The sequence below is a fragment of the Pantherophis guttatus genome, chromosome 8 (genome assembly GCF_059756535.1).
Source record: "Pantherophis guttatus breed Tessera chromosome 8, ASM5975653v1, whole genome shotgun sequence".
Taxonomy (NCBI): Eukaryota; Metazoa; Chordata; class Lepidosauria; order Squamata; family Colubridae; genus Pantherophis; species Pantherophis guttatus.
In genome coordinates, this window is record NC_142070.1 from 3,267,633 (window position 1) to 3,288,502 (window position 20,870).

The 20,870-nt window shown below is 45.1% G+C and overlaps 1 protein-coding gene across 2 annotated transcripts in view; it reads right to left on the reverse strand.

Moving 5' to 3' along the window:
* ATRN (attractin) overlaps positions 1-20,870 on the reverse strand; it is a 211,724-nt gene that overhangs the window by 83,263 nt on the left and 107,591 nt on the right. The window contains exons 21-25 of one of the 2 annotated variants that reach the window (XM_060687203.2): positions 20,414-20,466; positions 16,521-16,615; positions 15,215-15,293; positions 12,487-12,644; positions 6,173-7,938 (exon numbers count right to left, since the gene is read on the reverse strand). In XM_060687203.2, the coding sequence (XP_060543186.2) occupies positions 7,894-7,938; positions 12,487-12,644; positions 15,215-15,293; positions 16,521-16,615; positions 20,414-20,466 (430 nt within the window). In that variant the 3' untranslated portion in view covers positions 6,173-7,893. Of the gene's footprint in view, positions 1-6,172; positions 7,939-12,486; positions 12,645-15,214; positions 15,294-16,520; positions 16,616-20,413; positions 20,467-20,870 lie in introns of those variants that run through there. The other variant, XM_087874805.1, reaches the window with a different exon arrangement.

Here is a 20,870-nt window from a genome sequence, read left to right on the forward strand (position 1 = left end):
GAGAAAAGTGACTCGTGACTGTTTTTTTTCACCCTTATGAATGTCGCAGCATCCCCCATGGTCACAATATCAAAATTTCAACTGACTCGTATTTATGACGGTCGCAGTGTCCAGGAGTCATGCGATCCCCTTTTTGCGACCTTCCGACAAGCCAAATCAATGGGGAAGCCAGATTCACTTAACAACCGCGTTATTAACTTAACAATGGCAGGGGTTCAGTTAACAACTGCGGCAAGAAAGGTTGTAAAATGGGGCAAAACTCACTTAACAACTGTCTCGCTCAGCCACCGAAATGTCAGTCTCAATTATGGTCATAAATCGAGGACTGTATTGTGACACTGCTTTAATTTGCTGTTAGGCTGTGCCTTTTATTTTTTAAAAAGCAATATTTAGTTTTTCCTCTACGTGAGATCCTCCCAGAGTTTGTTTAAAGTGGGCAGGCTATACTTTTATGCTAAATCAGTAAATAGTATCTGTGGTATTTCTACCTCAGCCTATAATTTTAGCAATATGAAAGACGGGCAATACAAAGGATTTTTTTTCCCCCTCTCCTCAAAATAACATCTGAGGAAAATAATTACGGAGCTATTATCTGCCAGAGATAAAGGAAGCTAGTAAAATAAAAAGCACATCCTGTTTACTGATTACGTTTTTAATAACTTGTTGTTGAGCAGGCTAATTACATCATTCAAAACGTTCCGAGTAAAGCAAGATTTTCGGCAAAACAATGTCCCTAAGATAAGTGCATCACCAGGCAAAACGTTATTTGACAGGCTGAATCCCAGAGTAACTTCAGAGCTCCGATTTCCAATTGATTGTGGCATGAATTTAATTCATCAAGGCCAAATCATAACACGGTCTGAAACGGAGATCTCGTCTCTTGAAGGCATCGCGTATCTCTGACATTAACAAATCGACACCTCTGACTGCTTTGTGACCCACGCTCATCGGAGTTTGCACACGCCAAAAAAAATAAATAATCAGATTTTTAAGAAGTCTTTCTGTAGCCGGGGTTGCTGGCTTCTCAATTGATTTTACTTTTACTTTACTTTACTTTAATTTGATTTGTATACCGCCCTACTCCCGAAGGACTCAGGGCGGTGAACAGCCAACAATAAAATACATACATACAAAATTTAAAAAGCAGAAATAAAATAGAATTAAATAGTTTGGCCCAGACAGATTAAAACCCCAATCAATTTAAAACAAATTTAAACTTTGAGGATTAAGGGTATTAAAATATTAAAATTGTTTAAAAAGAAGGAGAAAGTTAGGCCAGGCCCGCCTGGTGGAATAAAAAGGTCTTAAGCGCGCGGCGGAAAGTGCGCAGATCCGGGATCCTCCGTATCTCCGGGGGGAGCTCGTTCCAGATAGTAGGTGCCCCCACAGAGAAGGCCCTCCCCCTGGGGGCCGCCAGTCGGCATTGTTTGGCCGACGGCACCCGGAGGAGCCCCTCTCTATGGGAGCGTACTGGCCGGTGTGAGGCTATTGGTGGTAGTAGGCGGTCCCGCAAGTACCCAGGTCCTGAGCCATGAAGCGCTTTAAAGGTGGTAACCAAAACCTTGAAGCGCACCCGGAAGACCACCGGGAGCCAGTGCAGCTCGCGCAGGAGAGATGTTACATGGGAGCGCCATGTCGCTCCCATTACCACCCGTGCGGCCGCACTCTGCGCCAGTTGGAGCCTCCGGGTGCTCCTCAAGGGGAGCCCCATGTAGAGAGCGTTACAATAGTCCAGGCGGGAGGTGACGAGGGCATGAGTGACCGTGCGTAAGGAGTCCCGATCCCGATTTTATGTCTTTTCTGCATTCCTTTGGAAGGGAGAAATGGGGTGCATATCTTAGGGGTCATTGGTGCTCTCTGAGCTTGGTTGTTTTCTTGCAGACGTTTCATTACCCAGCTAGGTAATACCATCAGTGCTAGAAAGGTGTGGGTATTGGGAGGAGGAGGAGGACTATGGGGTCCCTGGTGCTCTCTGAGCTTGGTTGTTTTCATGCAGACCTTTCATGACCCAACTAGGTAACATCATCAGTACTAGGAGGGTGTAGGTATTGGGAGGAGGAAGAGGGCTTAACAATGGAAAATCTGGCCTCAATTATCATCATAAATCCAGGACTACCTGCAGAAAACCACTGATGCAGAGATGAGGTACCGTAGTTCCCAGATGCAACACAAGGAAAGAAGAACAAGCTAAAACCACTTGCAGGTAATCCTTCACTTACAAACCACAACTGTGCCCGAAATCCCTGCTGCTGAGTGAGTTTGGCTACATGTTACGACCTTTCCTGCCACCTTCGTTAAGCGAAACACTGCCGTTAAGTTAGTAACACAGTTATTTAAATGAATCTGGCTTCTCCGTTCACTTTGCTTATCGGAAAGACGCAATGAAAGGGGATCGAGTGACTCCAGGACACCCCAACCGTCATAAATACGAGTCAGCTGCCAAGCGTCCGAATTTTGATCACATGACCACGTTAAGTGTGAAAAACAGCTTGAAGTCCCCTTTTTTTCAGTGCTGTTGTAACTTGGAACGCTCGCTAAACGAATGGTTGCAAGTCGAGGACTTTACTCGTATAACGTTCAACTGCTAAATCCCGAACATATTCTCTCTCTCTTTCCTTCTTCTCTTAGCCCAATGGGGTTCTCGAACGGCGGAACCAAACACGCCCCAAGAAACGAAGGCTAACCTCTCTAACAACCGCAAGACAAGCTTTCAAGTATTTATAACATCAAACGCTGTCGCATCTGCTTTCAAGTGTGAGTTTTTTTCCAAAGTTCCAGCACCACTTCCTAGCCGGCCCGGCAGGATTCGGAAGATGTCTCCGCTGGATCAGATTTTTCTAGAAAAACCCGTTCCAAAAGTACCGCATTCCAGAACGAAGAGACACAGACTGGACTTATGAATGCCAACAAAGTTTGAATCAGGCAGAGTAAATATATCGAGAAGGAGCAAGAAGGGTGCTAAGAAGTGGATGAGGAGAACTTACCTATTTATGATACTTGAGAAAAAGACGGCCGACTTTAAGTAGATTTCATGATGGGGTTTTTGCAAGCCACAGGGACTTCAATGGGACCAATCTGGAAAACCCACCCTGAATTTCTAATTTTTTAAAAAAAAAAAAACAATTCGGCTGTCTACATTTTTCAAATGAAGGAAGGAAGGAGGTGCACCAACCCCAATGCCCTTTTAAAAGTGGTTTTATAGAGAGGTGGAGCAAAGTTTCGGAGGAGGAGAGAAACCTTGGCATTGGCCGGGACACAAATATTAGGAGCACAAAAAGGGCATTTAGAAGCTGCAAACTTCCTAAAAAAAAAAAAAAAATCTAAGAAAAGAGGAGGGGGGGCAGGAAAAAAAAAGCAACAGCAGAAACATGAAGTCAGGAACTTGGTCTCCTACAATACCCTGCCTTTTTTTAAATTTCGACAATAATCCTCTCCATTAATCTATCCCCTTTCTACAATTTTAAGCTGTCATAAATCGTAATTGAAAGCAGGCAAAATGAACAGGAGGCCGAAGGAGGCTGGGCACCAGCATTTGAATGGGAACGTCAAGGCGAGGCAGAAATGCAAGTTTCCGACTGGCCTTAAATAACCAAGATTGAGTGTACAGCAAAGGAAGAACAATTTTACTGGACTTCTGTTGGCCCCCCAAGAAACCCATCAAGTTTTTGATTAACTTTAATCTGAGTATAAGTGTTGTTATGTTGCTGCAGATTTCTATACCTTTGATTGTTTGAAAATTATGGCTCGGTTGTTTTATTCAATACAATTTTAGAGAAGGTGTTAGAGAAGGAAGGAAAAAGAGGGAGGGAGGGAGGAAGGGAGGAAAAAGAGAGGGAGAGAGGGAGGAAAAGGAAGGAGGGAGGGAGGGAAGGGAAGGGAGGAAGGGAGGAAGGAAAAAGAGGGAGGGAAGGGAAGGGAATGGAGGAAGGAAAGAAAAGGAGGGAGGGAGGGAGGGAGGGAGGGAGGGAGGGAAGGAAGGAAGGAAGGAAGGAAGGAAGGAAGGAAGGAAGGAAGGAAGGAAGGAATGAAAAAGAGGGAGGGAGGGAGGGAGGGAGGAAGGAAAGAAAAAGAGGGAGGGAGGAGGGAGGAAGGAAGGAAGGAAAGAGAGGGAGGGAGGGAGGAAGGAAAGAAAAAGAGGGAGGGAGGAGGGAGGAAGGAAAGAGAGGGAGGGAGGAAGGAAGGAAAGAGAAGGAGGAAGGAAGGAAGGAAGGAAAAAGAGGGAGGGAGGAGGGAAGGAAGGAAGGAAAAAGAGGGAGGGGAGGGGAAGGAAGGAAGGAAAATGAGGAAGGAAAAAGAGGGAGGGAGGGAGGAAAAAGAGGGAGGGAAGGCAGGCAGACAGGAAGGGAGGGAAGGAGGGAGGGAGGGCCGGAGGGAGGATAAAGAGAGGCAGACAGGCAGGAAGGGAAGGGAAGGGAAGGAGAGAGGGAGGAAAGGAGAGAGAGAGAGATGGAGGAAGGAAGATTATAACCAAAGTGGTGGGCCTGGCCGCTTAATCTGTATTTCCCTAACAATCATGCTGATAAGAACCAGACATCCTGCATGCTAATAATCACTTTTTAAAAATTCAAATAATGGCTCCTAAAAGTCTTATATCGCTTTTCTTCCCATCTCTCCTGCCCTGCCCCTCCCACACAGATACAAAAAGAGAAGCATCTGTTAAGGATTTGTATTATTATTATTATTTCTTTTTTCCTTTTCGAATGATGAATAAAACATTTAAGGAAACACGTTCGTATATAGAAATGCTGAACGCCAGCCCAACGTGATTTCAAGATTATAGCGTGCCTGTTCTGTCCGAGGGAGGAAGCCGTTTCTACCTTTGGAAAACACGGGCCCTCTTTGCAAGGGAATGACAAGCAAAGAATTACAAGGAGGATCAGGTGCCTTTGGGAGTTATGGTCTCTTGTGAACACCTGAAGCCTTAATACCACTTTACAAGGCCTTGGTAAGGCCACACTTGGAATATGGCATCCAGTTTTGGTCGCCACGATGTAAAAAAGATGCTGAGACTCTGGAAAGAGTGCAGAGAAGAGCAACGAAGAGGATTAGGGGACTGGAGGCTAAAACATATGAAGAACGGTTGCAGGAACTGGGGATGTCTAGTCTGATGAAGAGAAGGACACGATAGCAGCCTTCCAATATTTGAAGGGCTGTCACAGAGGGTTATTTAATCCGCTTTATAGCTTCCTCTGCACTTAGCAAAAATTGTGTATTTTTTCATGTCCACAGGACACCTCCCGAAATGCAAGGGAACAGGGGGGATGTGCTGTGACTGTCAAGATACGGCAGTCGTTGTGTGCACCATAAGCTGCTGCTAAGGGAACTAGCCACGTTTAGCCTAATGAAGAGAAGGACTAGGGGGGACCTGATAGCAAGTCTTCCAATATCTCCGGGGCTGCCCCAAAGAGGAAGGGGTCCACCTATTCTCCAAAGCACCAGAAGGCAGGACAAGAATCAATGGGTGGAAACTCATCAAGGAGAGAAGCAACCTGGAACTAAGGAGACATTTCCCGACAGTGAAGACAATTAACCAGTGGAACAGCTTGCCACCAGAAGTCGTGGGGAGGCTTTTGAAGAAGAGATTGGACAACCCTTTGTCTGAAATGTTGTAGGGCCGTGATGGCGAACCTATTGTACGCATGCCAGAGGTGGTAGGCAGTGCCCTCTCGGTAGTCACACAAGCCGTCGCCCCAGTTCAGCTCCGCTGCGCATGTGCACACGCGGGTCCCACCAGCCAGCTGGTCTTCGGGTCTCTGCCATGCAGGGGGGCTGCACATGCATCACATTTTGGGGGGTTTGGCCACGCATACGTCCATTCGCACGTGCACGAGCTTTGGGCACTCGGTCGGGAAAAAGTTTGCCGTCACTGGTATAGGGTTTCCTGCTTGAGCACTGGGGTTGGTCTAGAAGACCTCCGAGGTCCCTTCCAACTCTTTTATTCTGTGATCAGTCTGGAGAGGCTGGGAGATCTGGTCCCCTCCTGTCCTCCCCTTCCCCACCAGAGTATCAAAGCTCTCCGTCATCTAGGAAAGGGGGGGGGGAAGCCATTTGTTCCTCTGCATTAAACACTAACGATGGAGACTCCTCCTCATCCGCGGCCCAACAAAAGCATAAAGGTTGTGGCGTTGCAATCGCTTCCAAATTGCACAAAATGACACAGCCCGGATGCAACTGAAAAGTCAGCAATGAGTAGGTCTTTATTTCATAAAATCCCGTTAGCTGTTCATATAATAAGCAGACTGTTACTCACAGTTCTAAATAGCTGCGTTTGTATATATATATCTGCTAGACTAGAGCAAGCCCAAAGATTTTACGAGAGAATCAAATTACAGGCAGTCCTCGTTTAGCGACCACAGCTGGGACCAGCAACTTGATCGTTAAGCGAAGCAGCCATTTAAGTGAAAACCGCACAACTGCCATTGTGCTTCGTTCAGTGTTTTTTTTTTGTTTGTTTGTTTGCTATTCTTAATATTCCCTTCAGCCGAACTAAGATTTTTTTTCTCTCCCTCTCTCGCAAGACATCTTGGCGTTGGGTAAAGAAACAAGTAAAAAAATAAAACAAGAGAGGGACTGTGAAAGTTGTAAATGAAAGGATTTGGTTGTTAAGGGTTTTTCGTTTTGTTTTGCACTGTGGTAACTTCAAACGGTCGTTAAACGAGGCAGCCGCTAAACAAGGACTCCCCGTACACAATTCTACCTTCCCCCCAAACCACCACATTACTTTCATTCTATTAAAAAAAAGAAAAATCTGAGATGGTTTCCATTTGTTGCACAGAACGATTTTGTGTTGGTTTAAGAAAAAAAAAAAAAATCCAGAAATTTAACACAGCTAAACATTTTTTAACAGAAACATCCAGAACAAAGTTAAATTATTTCCCCCCCCCCCAAATCTCATGCTGCATGACTGCGTTTGAATAAAGAGCTTTTTTTTTTTCCTTTTGATTTACAATGGTGATTAGCTGCTTTAGCCTTTCCTGCCGATTGGAACCCTCCTCCTGCTTATTTTATATACATTTTACAGGTGACGTTTCACCTTTCGTGAACCGTAGTCCCTGCTAATATATATTTTCCTTCTCCCTATTCGCACACGCACAGGTGTGCGTCTGACAACGCACAAAATGCGTCTGATGAGCCGGACTATCCATCCGTAAAATTTTCCGGCACCGTGTTCATCGTTCACACACCTGGAATTGGCCAATCCCATCCACTCTCTCTCCTATACAGGGAAGTCCTCAGCTTTCGTTTAGTCACCCTTCGAAGTTGTACAGGTAGTCCTCGACTTACAACGGTTCGTTTAGTGACGGTTCGGAGTTACAACGGGCTCTGGAAAACGCGACTTAGGACCGTTTTTCACAGTGACGACCGCTGCAGCATCCCCAGTCCCAAAGTCCGACCTTCTGACGAGCCAAGTCAAGAGGGAGGCCAGATTCCACTTAACAACCAGGTTACTAATTTAAGAATTGCGGGGATTCCCTTAACAAATGCGGCGGGAAAGGTCGTAAAGTGGGGGCAAAGATCACTTAAACGAACGTCTCACTTAACGACAGAAATTTGGGGGAATCCGCTGTGGTCGTAAGTCGAGGAACTACCCATAAGGGCATTGAAAAATGTGACTTATTTCGCTTAGAACAGCTGCAGGCTGACGTTTATGACGGCTGCAGTGTCCCAGGATCGTGTGATCGTCATTGATAATGTCGATGGGGGAGCCTAATTCACTTAACAACCGTGATTCAATTGAGAAGCTAAGCCACTGAGCCTCGCCCCGGAATTGACAAGAGGAACGGGACAATGCCACTGCTCAAGGAAGTCCGTCCTTCAGGTATCTTTTTTTAGTCTGTCTTGTCTTGCCGTATCCCAGCCGGCTCCTATGCATCAAACGGAACCGATATTGGCTCAGTGATGAGAGCGGTCAGGAATGGGATGGAAGCTGAACGCAATCTGAAATTGGACACAAAGAGGACAACAGAGGAAGGGCAAAGGGGGAGGAGATGGGTTACACCAGTGTTTCTCAACCTTTGTGCGTGTAAAATATTCCCTTAGCTGGCCTCTATGGCAGAGAAGGGCCCCCTGGGGTCACCCCTGCCCCCCAAATGTAGCTTCCTAACAATCAGACCCCCTAGCATCTGCCAGATCGGTTGCATTAGAAAATGACTGAGCCTGGAGGACGAAGGGCTCCCCAATTCTGGGAAGATGTCAACCTGCTTGGGTAGAGCTGAGATCTTCCTCCTTGAACAGGTGTCCCGACCTACACTGTGGTTTTAGTGCAGGTCAAAATACAGTAGCGGCCAAAATTGTGGAAACCTTTTGGGGAAAGTGTATTTTTGAGGTTTGATGGCTAATAACATCACTTTTTTTATTTTTGGGAGTTTCAAGAGAATCCTATTCCACTGCTGGAATGGCCTGGGAAGAGCCCAGACCTTCACCCAATGGAAAATCTATGGAGCCGACTAAAGAAACCGGTTAGTCAGAAGCCACCCAGCAATAAAACCCAGTTAACAGAAGCCATCCTTCAATCTTGGTTTCACATTAGAACAGCTGCAGAACTAAAAGACTTGGTTCACTCCATGGGAAGACATTGTAAGGTCGTCATTCATGCTAAAGGTTACCCAACTAAGCATTAACTGACATGGGGATCATTTTGGTATATCTCGTTTTTTCTACATGTTTCACTTTTCTTCTTTATGTTGTAACTGCTCTTCTAATAGCAAATCCTTCCTGAAAATTACGGCATTACATTCTTGATTAAATGATCTTTCCATTGATATATAATTTTATGGTACTACTGCAAAAAAAAAAAAAAAAAAAAGTGGTGTTATTAAGCTAGTTTTAGAAAATACACTTTTCCCCCCAAAAGGTTTCCTCAATTTGGCCCACTCCTGTAAGGTGCACGCTAGACCCTCTGAAGTCTGTAAGGTTTGAGAAGTCACGATGAACATAACAACGTGGATTTAGAGAGGCTCCTGCATCCAATTCCGTACGTGCAGGTAGTCCCCGACTTAACGACCGCAATTGAGCCCACTTTTTTCTGTCGCTGAGCGCGTTCTGCCTCCATTTTACGATCTTTCTCGCCCTGGTCATGTGATCCCCTTTGGGGTGACCTTCTGACGAGCAAAGTCAACGGGGAAACCAGACTCACTTAACAACCGTGTCCCTCACTGAACGACTGCAGGGATTCAGTGCATTCAGCATTAAGTGAGTCGCTGCCGTTCGTTATCTTAGGGACACGGTTGTTAAGTGAGTCTGGTTTCCCCAACCATTGCTGGGCCACAAAAAGGGATCACATGACCCCAAGACACCGCAACCGTCATACAAGATGCCAAGCATCCGAATTTTGATCGCTCGGACACGGGGATGCTGCAAAGGTCCTCCTCCCCTTTTTTAGTGCCCTTGTAACCTTGAACAGTCCCTAAACAAATGGTTGTAAGTTGAGGACCCCCTGCACTTTCATCATTTCGATTGGGGTCCAGTGTTTTTCTAAGCTTTCCTCCCTCTTCGTTCGTGTCACGGACTGCCCAGCTGTTGTGACCCAGGCCCAAGTAGGTAGTATTAGATGCAAACAGTTCCAAAACAAACAGACTTTATCAGAACAGCTGAGAATTAACTCATTCTCAGCGTAGTCCAAACTAAAAACAATTTCTTCATAACACAAATTCTTCAGTCTAATCACCAACCTTGGCATAATTAGGCGAACTGCCAAAGGCTTTTCTTGGCAAAAGTTCAGAAGCAGAAGACGCCGACAAGAAATGAATACGGTGAAACAAGAAGCAAATCTCTCAATGTTGTTTTCCGACAAAGAGCCCAAGAGCCGTTGCTGGTCTTTTAAGCCTTCTGGGAGGGGCCAATCATCTCTTGGCCTTACTCCTGAGTCGTCCTTTTTGCTGTAGCTGCTCTTGCCTTCTGGCAGCTATTCTCATATGTGCACTAGGAAGAGGCTCCTCCTGTTCCTCTGCCTCTCTGCTGTCAGTCTCTGGAGGCTCCGAAGTCTGCACATCACTCCCCGATGGCCCTGGCCCAGTGGTCCGTTCCTCCCGGTTCAGCCCGGTTCGGCCGAGCCGGTAGCGGTGACGATGTGACGTCACCGAACCGGTTCACTTTGTCTGGGAGCTGGACCCTCCTGCCTGCCCCCGCGCTATTCCTATCTTTATTTCTTCTTGTTTAGCCCAGCTGATAGGTGCAGCAGAGTGGATTGCCGCACCTCAGCTGGGCAGATACCTAACGTGCTTGCGCAGAGCGCAAGTTTGGCGTGTATACAAGTGAAGCGAGCATGCACGCAGCGATCGCGTGCACCAAGTGCGTGCACAAAGAGAACTGGTAGTAACGCCGGTTGGAACCCACCACTGCACCTGGCCCCATCTCTGCCTCCGACGCAGAGCCCTCATCTTCCCCAGCCTCCAGGACTGGCCCCTGTTCTTCCTCAGCCTCATTGCTGTCTGACTTCGCTGCCAGCTCCGCAGGCTACGGGCGGACCAGAACACCAGCATGGCTGACTGAGGAATCCTGAGAGTTGAAGTCCACAAATCTTAAAAGCTGCCAAGTTTGGAAACTCCTGGAAAAAAAATGTGGTTGCCTAAGGAAGTTCCCGGAGCAAGTAAACCTAGTGGATCTGAGTGTCACAAGTTTTGGGGTTTTTTTCTCTTTGGTGCAGATGGAAAATGTTCCATGTTGTGTAGAGCAGTTTGTTGGGTGCAGACAAACATGGTTTTAACGCAGCCCTGGAATTAACATTTCGTTTTTTCCTTTGTGTGGCCCAGTGTTTCTCAACCTTGGCCGCTGGACGATGTGTGGACAAGTGACGTTAGCTGCATCACTATTGATTTTCTGGAAGTCCCTCAAAATGTGGCTCCATCATCAGGCCTGGGAGTCTGCTGAGATCTTGAGAGGGCTCCATTGTTTTTTTGCTATCGTCCGTCGTTTTCGCTCAGCCTTGTGATTTTTTAAAAATATATTTAATAATGATTTTTTTTTTTAATTTGATTTATATGCCGCCCTTCTCCGGAGACTCAGGGCGGCTTACAATGCGTTAAGCAATAGCCTTCATCCTTTTGTATATTTTTATACAAAGTCAGCTTATTGCCCCCACAAACTGGGTCCTCATTTCACCTACCTTAGAAAGGATGGAAGGCTGAGTCAACCTTGAGCCTTGGAGAGATTCGAACCCTGCAGTAATTGCAGGCAACTGGTCTTAATAACCAGCTTAATAACAGGGTGCCTTAGACCCCTGTACTACCAAGGCTCCAAGGATTGTTTTTTTATATGTCTGTTTAACTGATGTACACCACCTAGGCTTTTAGCTATATAATTTCGGATGGTGTGGGAGTAGGAATGGATTTCCAGAGAAAAAAATTGCAGACTCTTGTGGTCTGCAAGCAGGCTGCGGAGCTGGCAGAGGAGTCGGACAGTGAGGAGGATGGGGAGGACCATGGGCCAATCCTGGAGTCTGGTGAAGGCCCGGACAAGGGCTCTGCGTCGGAGGCAGAGATGGGGCCAGGGCCATCTGGCAGTGATGCGCGGACTCCGGAGCCTCTAGAGTCAGACATCAGAGAGCCTGTTCCTAGTGCGTGCATGCGCAGAGCTGCCAGAAGGCACGAACAGTTAAAACAAAAGGGACGACTTGGGAGTAAGGCCTGGAGGTGATTGGCCCCTACCATAAGGCTTAAAAGAGGAGCAAAGGCACGTGGGCCCTTTGCAGGAAAGCAACGTTGTTAATTCTGTTCCCAGTCGGCATCTCTGTTTGATTCTGGACTCCGTGGGGCTTTGCCAAGTAGGTCTTTTGGCAGAGATAAAGTTTGGTGATTATCCCGAAGGACTTTTTGCAACTAATTGGGACTCAGCTGTGAATTACGTTCACAGTGAATCACTGTGAACGTAATTCACAGCTGTTGCAATAAAAGAGGGTTTTGGGACTACTCATGTGTTTTAATGACTCAGGAAGCCTAGGTCACAACAGAGACTACAGGAACCATTAGCATCACTTCAGGTGATGCTGAGGACACAGATAAACCTCCAAGTGCTTCAACGACCCTCTAAAAGGATGCAAATGACCAGCTGTCTGCAAGGAATATAAACCCTTCCATTCCCCCCTGTCTTGTCAGAGCTGAAGAAGCTTCTTGGATGAGAAGCAAAACATCTTCAAAGAAAATAACCAGAAAGTCCAGTTGCCTCCTGAAAAAGCATCTTTGGGACAACCATGACCTGGATGACTGAGGATCTCTACAGATTTACACCACCCAGAGTTACTTTTCGTAAAATGAACACCATCGGCATTGACAAAAATCCCTATCGGTCAATTGCAAAAGGCAGCTCTACTCGGAATAGCTTCCATCCAGCCTTCAACACCATCCATTTTTAACAACATCACACAGAACAACAACGTTTTCCTATCCCAGGTCCTTGGGAAGGACTCGAGAGGTGAATCAAAAACACCAAATCCAGTCTCAAACATCTAGTGACCAACACGTAATGAAATAAAACACAGGAGCTTCTCACCTGAATTTTTATGGGCCAGGTGAAGTTGCTGACGTAGACAAAGAAAGTGATGTTGGGATTGTTGCGGAAATCAAATTTCTCGTTGGAGAAGCTGTCCTTGTATTCCTTGACTTGATTCTTTGAAACCACTGGAATCTCCTCTCCGGCCTGTGTACCAGCTTTTGAGAAATTTAAATTAAAAAAGGGGGGGGGATTAGAAAGGGCACTAATGTCAGGACCTTTGGAGATATAGATTGAAACTGTCACTCAATCACAGTGACCCCACTGACAGCTGGTGACCCGGTCACATCTGTTAAACTCCATCAACCATTGAAGGTTGCTGGGAGGACTGCTAAGTGAGCAATCATAACCGGTATCTGGAGAAAAGCCAAATTATCTACAGGTAGTCCTCGACTTATGACCACAACTGAGGCCAAAACCTATGTTGCTAAGTGAGACATTTGCTAAATGAGTTTTGCCCCATTTTACGACTTTTCTTGCCACAGGTGTTAAGTGAATCATTGCGTTTGTTAAGTGAGTAACCTGGTTGTTAAGTGAACCTGGCTTCCCCATTGACTTGGCTTGTCAGAAGGTCGCAAAAAAGGATCACGTGATATTCCAACCGTCATAAATACGAGTCAGCTGCCCTAGCGCCTCAAGTTTGATCACGTGACTACGGGGATGCTGCAACGGTCGTAAGTATGAAAACGGTCGTTAAGTCATTTTTTTTTTCAGTGTGCCTTGTAACTTCGAACGGCCACTAAACGAACGGTTGTTAAACCGAGGACTACCTGTAGACTAAACAGCCGATCCTTGTGTGCCGATCTCCAGCAATATCCCAGCCAGGAACGGTAAAAAATCTTGACATTTTAAACATGTTCTCAATTGCTCAGTTGGTAGTCGGTGTTTGTTTGATTTTAGGTCTTAAGAGAAAGCTGACAGTTTAAATTTTAGCAGGAACATTTCTGGACACGATTAGAAAACCCCCCCAAGGAAACCTTCTCCGTTCCACTAAGAAAGTGAACAGGTGGCCAAGGGTTCGGTGTTAGAGCAAACGGAACATGCTTAAGTGTGAAAAATGCCCATTTCAAAGTAGGTTGAGCAACCAGGCCCCTTTGTGGACTTCAACTCCCAGAATTCCTGAGCCATGCTGGCTCAGGAATTCTGGGAGTTGAAGTCCACAGGTCATAAAGAGGTCTTAAGTCGCCCATTCTTGCTTTAAAAGGTTCTGATCTTCTTTTTGTTTTGCGGTGCTTAATACAGATCATCAACCCGGCAAGAAAAACTGACTCCACTTTCAGTTCTTGCTGCCACCAGTAAAGTGCTACACAAACGCTACTGGTGGAAAATATTAACGTTATGTATGTCCACCGAGCCGAAGTGGAAATCAGATAAAATGAATATTCTTATTTATTTTTCAGGCCACCTTGATGTATAAACAGTCAAACCACGTATCTCAATCGATGTACGGGTAGTCCTCAACTTGCAACGTTTTCTCCATGGTCAAGTGATCAAATTTTGGGTGCTTGGCAACTGGCATGTCTTTATGACAGTTGTGGGGTCTCCCGGGGTCATGCGGTCACCATTTGCGACCTTACCAGCCAGCTTCTGACAAGTCAATGGGGGAAGTCAGATTCGCTTAATGACCATATGACCGCAGTGATTTGCTTAACAAATGCCTTTTATTTTTCTTTCTTTCTTTCTTTCTTTCTTTCTTTCTTTCTTTCTTTCTTTCTTTCTTTCTTTCTTCTTTCTTTCCTTCCTTCCTTCCTTCTTTGTTCCTTCCTTCCTTCTTTCTCTCTCTCTCTCTCCCTTCCTCTTCCTTTCTTTCTTTCTCTCTCTCCCTTCCTCTTCCTTCTTTCTTTCTCTTTGTCTCTCCCTTCCTCTTTCTTTTTCTTTCTTTTCTCTCTTTTCCTTTCCTTCTTTCTTTCTTGTCTCTCCCTTCCTCTCTTTCTTTCTTTCTTTCTTTCTTCCTTTCTCTCTCCTTTCCTCTTCCTTCTTTCTTTTTCTTGTCTCTCCCTTCCTCTTTCTTTCTTCCTTTCTCTCTCTCTCTCTCTCCCTTCCTCTTCCTTCTTTCTTTCTCTCTTTCTTCTCCCTTCCCCTTCCTTCCTTCCTTCCCTCCCTCCCTCCCTCCCTCCCTCATTCATTCATTCATTCCTATTTCTTAACCACCTATCTCCTTCACAGAGAGCCTTGTTAGCAACAGAAATTTTGGGCTGTTGTGGTTGTAAGTTGAGAACCAGCTGGATGTAATTTTTCAGCATAGAATCCTATTAAATCCACAAGTCAACAAGAGATCAAGAGTTCTGTTTGCACATAAAGAAGCTGCATGTTCTACAGGCTGTCCTCGACTTACGACCACAATTCAGCCTAAGTGAGACATCTGTTAAGTCAATTTTGCCCCATTTTACGACTTTTCTTGCCACAGCTGTTAAGTGAATCCCTGCAGTCGTTAAATTAGTCACACGGTTGTTAAGCGAATCTGGCTTCCCCAATGACTTTGCTCGTCAGAAAATGGCGAAAGGGGATCGCACGATCCCGGGATATTGCAACCCGTCATAAATAGAGGAGTCAGTTGCCAAGAATCTGAATTTTGAGCGCCTGGCCATGGAGATGCTGCAAATGGTCGCAAGTGTGAAAAACGGACATACCGGTAAGTCCCTTTTCGGAGTGCCCTTGTAACTTTGAACCGTCACTAAACGAACGGTTGTTAAGTCGAGGCCTACCTACCTTGGGGAACATTCCTCACCTGCAAAGCTTGTCGACCAAGTGATGTTAAGGTTGAAGTTTTTTGAAGCGTTGATAAACATGTCCAGGTCCCTGTTTTGCTGGTTATGAGAAAATAAAGGGAGAAAGAGGAGTTAACGGCTTAAGCATCAGGCAACTTCTATACCAGGGGTGGGCAACTATGGCCCTTTTATGACTTGTGGACTTCAACTCCCAGAATTCCTGAGCCAGCCATGTTAGCTTAGGAATTCTGGGAATTGAAATCCACAAGTCATAAAAGGGCCATAGTTCCCCACCCCTATTCTATACAAAACAGTTGGCTATTCCCTTTCAGTCTTTGGCAGCCAAAAGAGCCAATGCAATCCAAAGTTGCATTCACAGAGGGCATACAATCAAGATCAGGTGAGGTACTACTACCACTCTATAAAGCCTTTGTAAGGCCACACTTGGAATCCTGCATTCAGTTTTAGTCCCCACACTATAAAAAAGATGTGGAGACTCTAGAAAGAGTGCAGAGAAGAGCAATAAAGAGGACTAGGGGACTGGAGGATAAAACATACGAAGAACGGTTGCAGGAACTGGGCCTGGCTAGTCTAGGGAAGAGAAGGACCAGGGGAGACAGGAGAGCATCTTCCAATATTTGAGGGGCTGCCACAGAGAGGAGGAAGAGGTCAAGCTGTTTTCCAAAGCCCCCAAAGGCCAGACAAGGAATAATGGATGGAAACTGAACAAGGAGAGATTCAACCTGGAAATAAGGAGGAATTTTCTGACAGTGAGAGCAATCCACCCATGGAACAGAAGTTGCCTTCGGAAGTTGTAGGAGCTCCATCACTTGAGACTTTCAAGAAGAGACTGGACTGCCCTCTGTCAGAAATGGTGTAGGGTCTCCTGCTTGGGTGGGGGGTTGGACTAGATGACCTACAAGGTCTCTTCCAACTCTGTTAATCTGTAATCTGATTTAAAAACATACCTTTCGCTTCTGAAATTGTGATTTATAATCCATAGGAATAAACTTACATCACTCTGCAGAACTCTACCTAGATCAGTGTTTCTCAACCTTGGTAGCTTGAAGATGGGTGGACTTCAACTCCCAGAATCCCCCAGCCAGCAGCGCTGGCTGGGGGATTCTGGGAGTTGAAGTCCACCCATCTTCAAGCTTCCAAGGTTGAGAAACACTGACCTAGATGAATACGTAGCATCAGAAACCCAACTGCCTTTCACAATTCTGTTGTCTAATATTTCTACACAATAGACGGACTTCGCTGGCCTGGGGCAGCCGAGACCTTTGAAGAAACAACCCCGATGCCCAGTTGACAGATCTTACCAACCTCTTCAGGTGTCGCCACGAAATTGATTGCGGTGTAATAGCGGTCGTCTTCTTGGGAGAGACTGAAAGTGAACTGATAGTCGATGAGAAGGGTATCTACAAGGAAGCGTAACAAGAGAGAGTTAGCAGATACCTTGGAACAGGAGTCCCCGACTTACGACCGCAAACTGAGCCCCAAATTTCTGTTGTTAAGGGAGAGTTGCTCCCCATCGGACGATCTTTCTTGCCCCGCTTGTTAAGGGAACCACTGCAGTTGTTAAGTGAGGAACAAGGTCGTTAAAGGGAATCTGGCTTCCCCGTTGATTCTGCTCAGCAGAAGGTCACAAAAAGGGAAATCACGTCAGCCCGAGAACACTGCTATCGTCGTAAATACGAGTCCGTTTCCAAGTGCCTGAATTATTATCATGTGGCCACGAGGGTGCTGCAACCGTCGTGTGAAAAATGGGTGTTAAGTCACTTTTTTTCCCAGTGCCGGATGGATGGATGGATTGATTAATTAATTATTAATTAATTAATTAAATTTCCACGCCGCCCATCTCGCCTACAAGGTCACTCTGGGCAGCTTACAAACGATAGAAACAGGTCAACAATAATAAAGATTAAAAGATTAAAACGAACCAACATTAAAATCTTATTAAAGGCTGCGCTAAGACATTCTAATTGTGTGTTGTTTTAATCTTTTAATAACTCTTTTTAATGGTTTTATAACCCATAAGCCGCCCAGAGTCATGGTGTAGGAGAGATAGGCGGTGGCATTAACATTTAATCAGTAAATAAATAAAACAAAGATTAAATCAACTTGCTGAGGAGGCCTGGTGGCGCAGTGGTTAGAGTGCAGCATTGCAGGCTAATTCTGCCAACTGCCAGGAATTCGATCCTGACCGGCTCAAGGTTGACTCAGCCTTCTGGCCTTCTGAGGTCGGTAAAATGAGGAGCCAGATTGTTGGGGGGCAAGAGGCCGAGTCTTTAAACCCCTGAGAGAGGGCTGGAAAGCACTAACGGGTGGTACAGGTAGTCCTGGACTTACAGTTCATTTAGTGACCGTTTGAAGTTATAATGGCACTGAAAAAAGCAACTTAGGACTGTTTTTCACACTTACGATCATCGCAGCATCCCCATGGTGTCACGTGATCAAAATCCAGAGGCTTGGCAACTGACTCATATTTATGACGGTCGCAGTGTCCCCGGGGTCACGTGATCTCCTTTTGCGGCCATTTTACAAGCGAAGTCAAGGGGGAAGGCACTTGACAACCGTGTTACTAATTTAACAAAGACAACGATTCACTTAACAACTGTGGCAAGAAAGGTCGTAATATGGGGCAAAACTCACTTAACCAATGTTCCGCTTAGCAACCTAAACGTTGGGCTCGATTGCGGTCGTAAGTTGAGGATTCCCCCTGTATTCTGTTTAGTAGAAGAAAGCCACTGAAAGAGCTTTCAATAATCTAGCAACGGCGAGCACCGTGTTTAATCTCTTTTCACGGGCTGATGCTATCCGAGACACGGACAGAATGCCGATTAAGGATGGAGCCCGACTTTGAGGGGGGGGGGAACTCGGCCCCATCAGGACCGGACATCCTCTGGATTTCTGGGATTGCCACCGTCTCCTTAAGGCCAGTTTGTTTTTGCAGGCATTTAATTTCTCAGGCGAGCGCTTTTTTTTTTTTTTTTTAAATTCCGTTTATATCTGGCGTTCTCTTTCCATTTGAGCCTCTAATTGGTTTTTAATGTGTCGTTTGATCGCGGGAAATTGGGTTTGGCGCGCACGGATGAGATTAAAAAGGGGGAACGAAAGGATGGCCGAGCAAACAAAACACTAGATATCGCTGTTAAGGGGGAAATGGCTTGGTCTGTTTTACTTTTAAGAGCCTTCTGATTTAAAAAATGTTCAATCTGTGTTCAATTTGCCTACAGTTTGGAAACTCTTAAACTGGGTTTGCAGGCGTTGTGCGGTGTTGACCGAGGCCTAAACCTCCTTGGGAGAAGGAATCCTGCCAAATTTGCCTCCAGTTTTTAGAGCTACAGGTAGTCCTCGACTTACGACCACAACTGAGCCCAAAATTTCCATTGTTAAGCGAGACAGTTGTTCAGCGAATTTCGCCCGATTTTACAACCTTTCTTTAAGCGAACCGCTGCAGTTCATAAGTGAGAAACTTATGGTTGTTAAGTGAATCTGTCTTTCCCCGTTGACTTTGCTTGTCAGAAGGTCGCAAAAGGGGATCACATGACCGTCATAAATATGAATCAGTTGCCAAGCACCTGAATTTCGATCACGTGACCGAAGGGGATGCTGCAATGTGAAAAATGGTCGTACGTCGCTTTTCTAAGTGCTGTTCTAACCAGTCACTAAACAAACTGTTGTTAAGTCAATGAGTTGTAGTTGATCACCAAGATCATCAGAGGAGATCCTGTCACTTAAGATTGAAAGCAGCTGAAGAGCTTTGCATGAGGGAGACATTTTCCACAGTGAAAGGTTTAGGTCTAGACTGATGTTTCTTCTACCATGGCAACTTGAAGATGTGCGGACTTCAACTTCAACTCAAGTGTTGTACCTTATGATTCTTGATGAATGTGTCTTTTCTTTTTATGTGCTCCGAGAGCGTATGCACCAAGACAAATTCCTTGCGTGTCCAATCACACTTGGCCAATAAAGAATTCTATTCTATTCTATCTTCAAGTTGCCACAGTTGAAGAAACACCAATCTAGAATGTGCCTGATGACAACTTACATCTTTGCCTGGGCCTTGCCGGGACAAAAATTGCACACAAAAATCCCCCCCCGCCAACAATTTTACCATCTCTTAATAAATATCTTTGTATTGGGGAGAAGATATTAATCTATTGGAGCTCCATCCGCACTTCAAGGATTACAGTGAACATAACCTATCTGTCTGTCATTTCTATCATTATCTATCTGTCTATCTATCTATCTATCTATCTATCTATCTATCTATCTATCTATCTATCTATCTATCATCTATCTAAATATCTAAATATCTAAATATCCAAATATCCAAATATCCATCCATCCATCCATCTTTCCATCCATCCATCCATCTAAATATCTATCTATCCATTTATCCATCTATCTAAATATCTTTCCATCCATCTTTCCATCCATCCATCTACCCATCCATCCATCCATCTAAATATCTAAATATCTATCTATCCATTTATCCATCTATCTAAATATCCATCCATCCATCCAAATATCTATCTAAATAACCAAATATCCATCCATCCATCCATCCATCCATCCATCCATCCATTCATCTATCCAAATATCTATCTAAATATCCAAATATCCAAATATCCATCCATCTTTCCATCCATCCATCCATCCATCCATCCATCCATCCATCTAAATATCTATCTAAATATCCATCCATCCATCCATCCAAATATCTGTTTATCTATCTAAATATCCAAATATCCCTCCCTCCCTCCGTCCACCCATCATCTAAATGTCTGTCTGTCTGTCTATCTAATCTGTCTGTCTGTCTGTCTGTCTACCTATATCTATATATCTAAATCCCTCCCCCCCCCTCTCTCTCATATCTATCTAAATATCTATAAAAATTTATATGGCCACCCACTCCCTCTCAGTATCTGAGTGTTATTTTACAAAAATAAAAAATAAAAAACCCAACATACCCAGAATAAAAACAATCATCCCCTTCCTTTTACTTGAAAGCAGATGAAGGGAGGAAGGAAGAAAGACAGATAAAAGGAACTAGCAGAGACCTTCGCTCGGTGACCTTGACAAAAAGCTCCAGAGAGAGAAAATTCAAAACGGCAACAACGCACGTCTCTTCCTGCCTCTTCCCTGGTCTGCTGCTAGATCACTTGATCTATAAATCCCAAACAGGCCAAAGAAATGTAATTTCCACTCACAGTAGCAGGTTCCTTTGAGAGGGTTACCCTGGTATCGATTCTCGACTTCACACCTGGAGGAAAAAAGCATTAAAAGAATTGGCCTCTGGTCGTAATTCTTTCCTCTACACGAAACTTTTATTTCTCTACTTGATTTGTACGTCCCAGGAACAATCTGGAATAGCAGCAGAGTTTTTTTGGAAGTAGATAAAAGCCAAGTAGATAAAAGTAGTAGATAAAAGCCAAGGACTTCCTGATACAGGAAGTCCCTGACTTACACCCCCCCCCCAACATTTCCATTGCTAAGCAAGGCAGTCGTTAAGTGAGTTTTGCCCCACTTTCTTGCCACAGTTGTTACCCTGTTTCCTCCCCAAATAAGACATCCCCTGATAATAAGCCCAGTCAGACTTTTGAGCGCATGGCAATAAGGCCAAGCGCTTATTTCAGGGTTCAAAAAAATATAAGACAGGGTCTTATT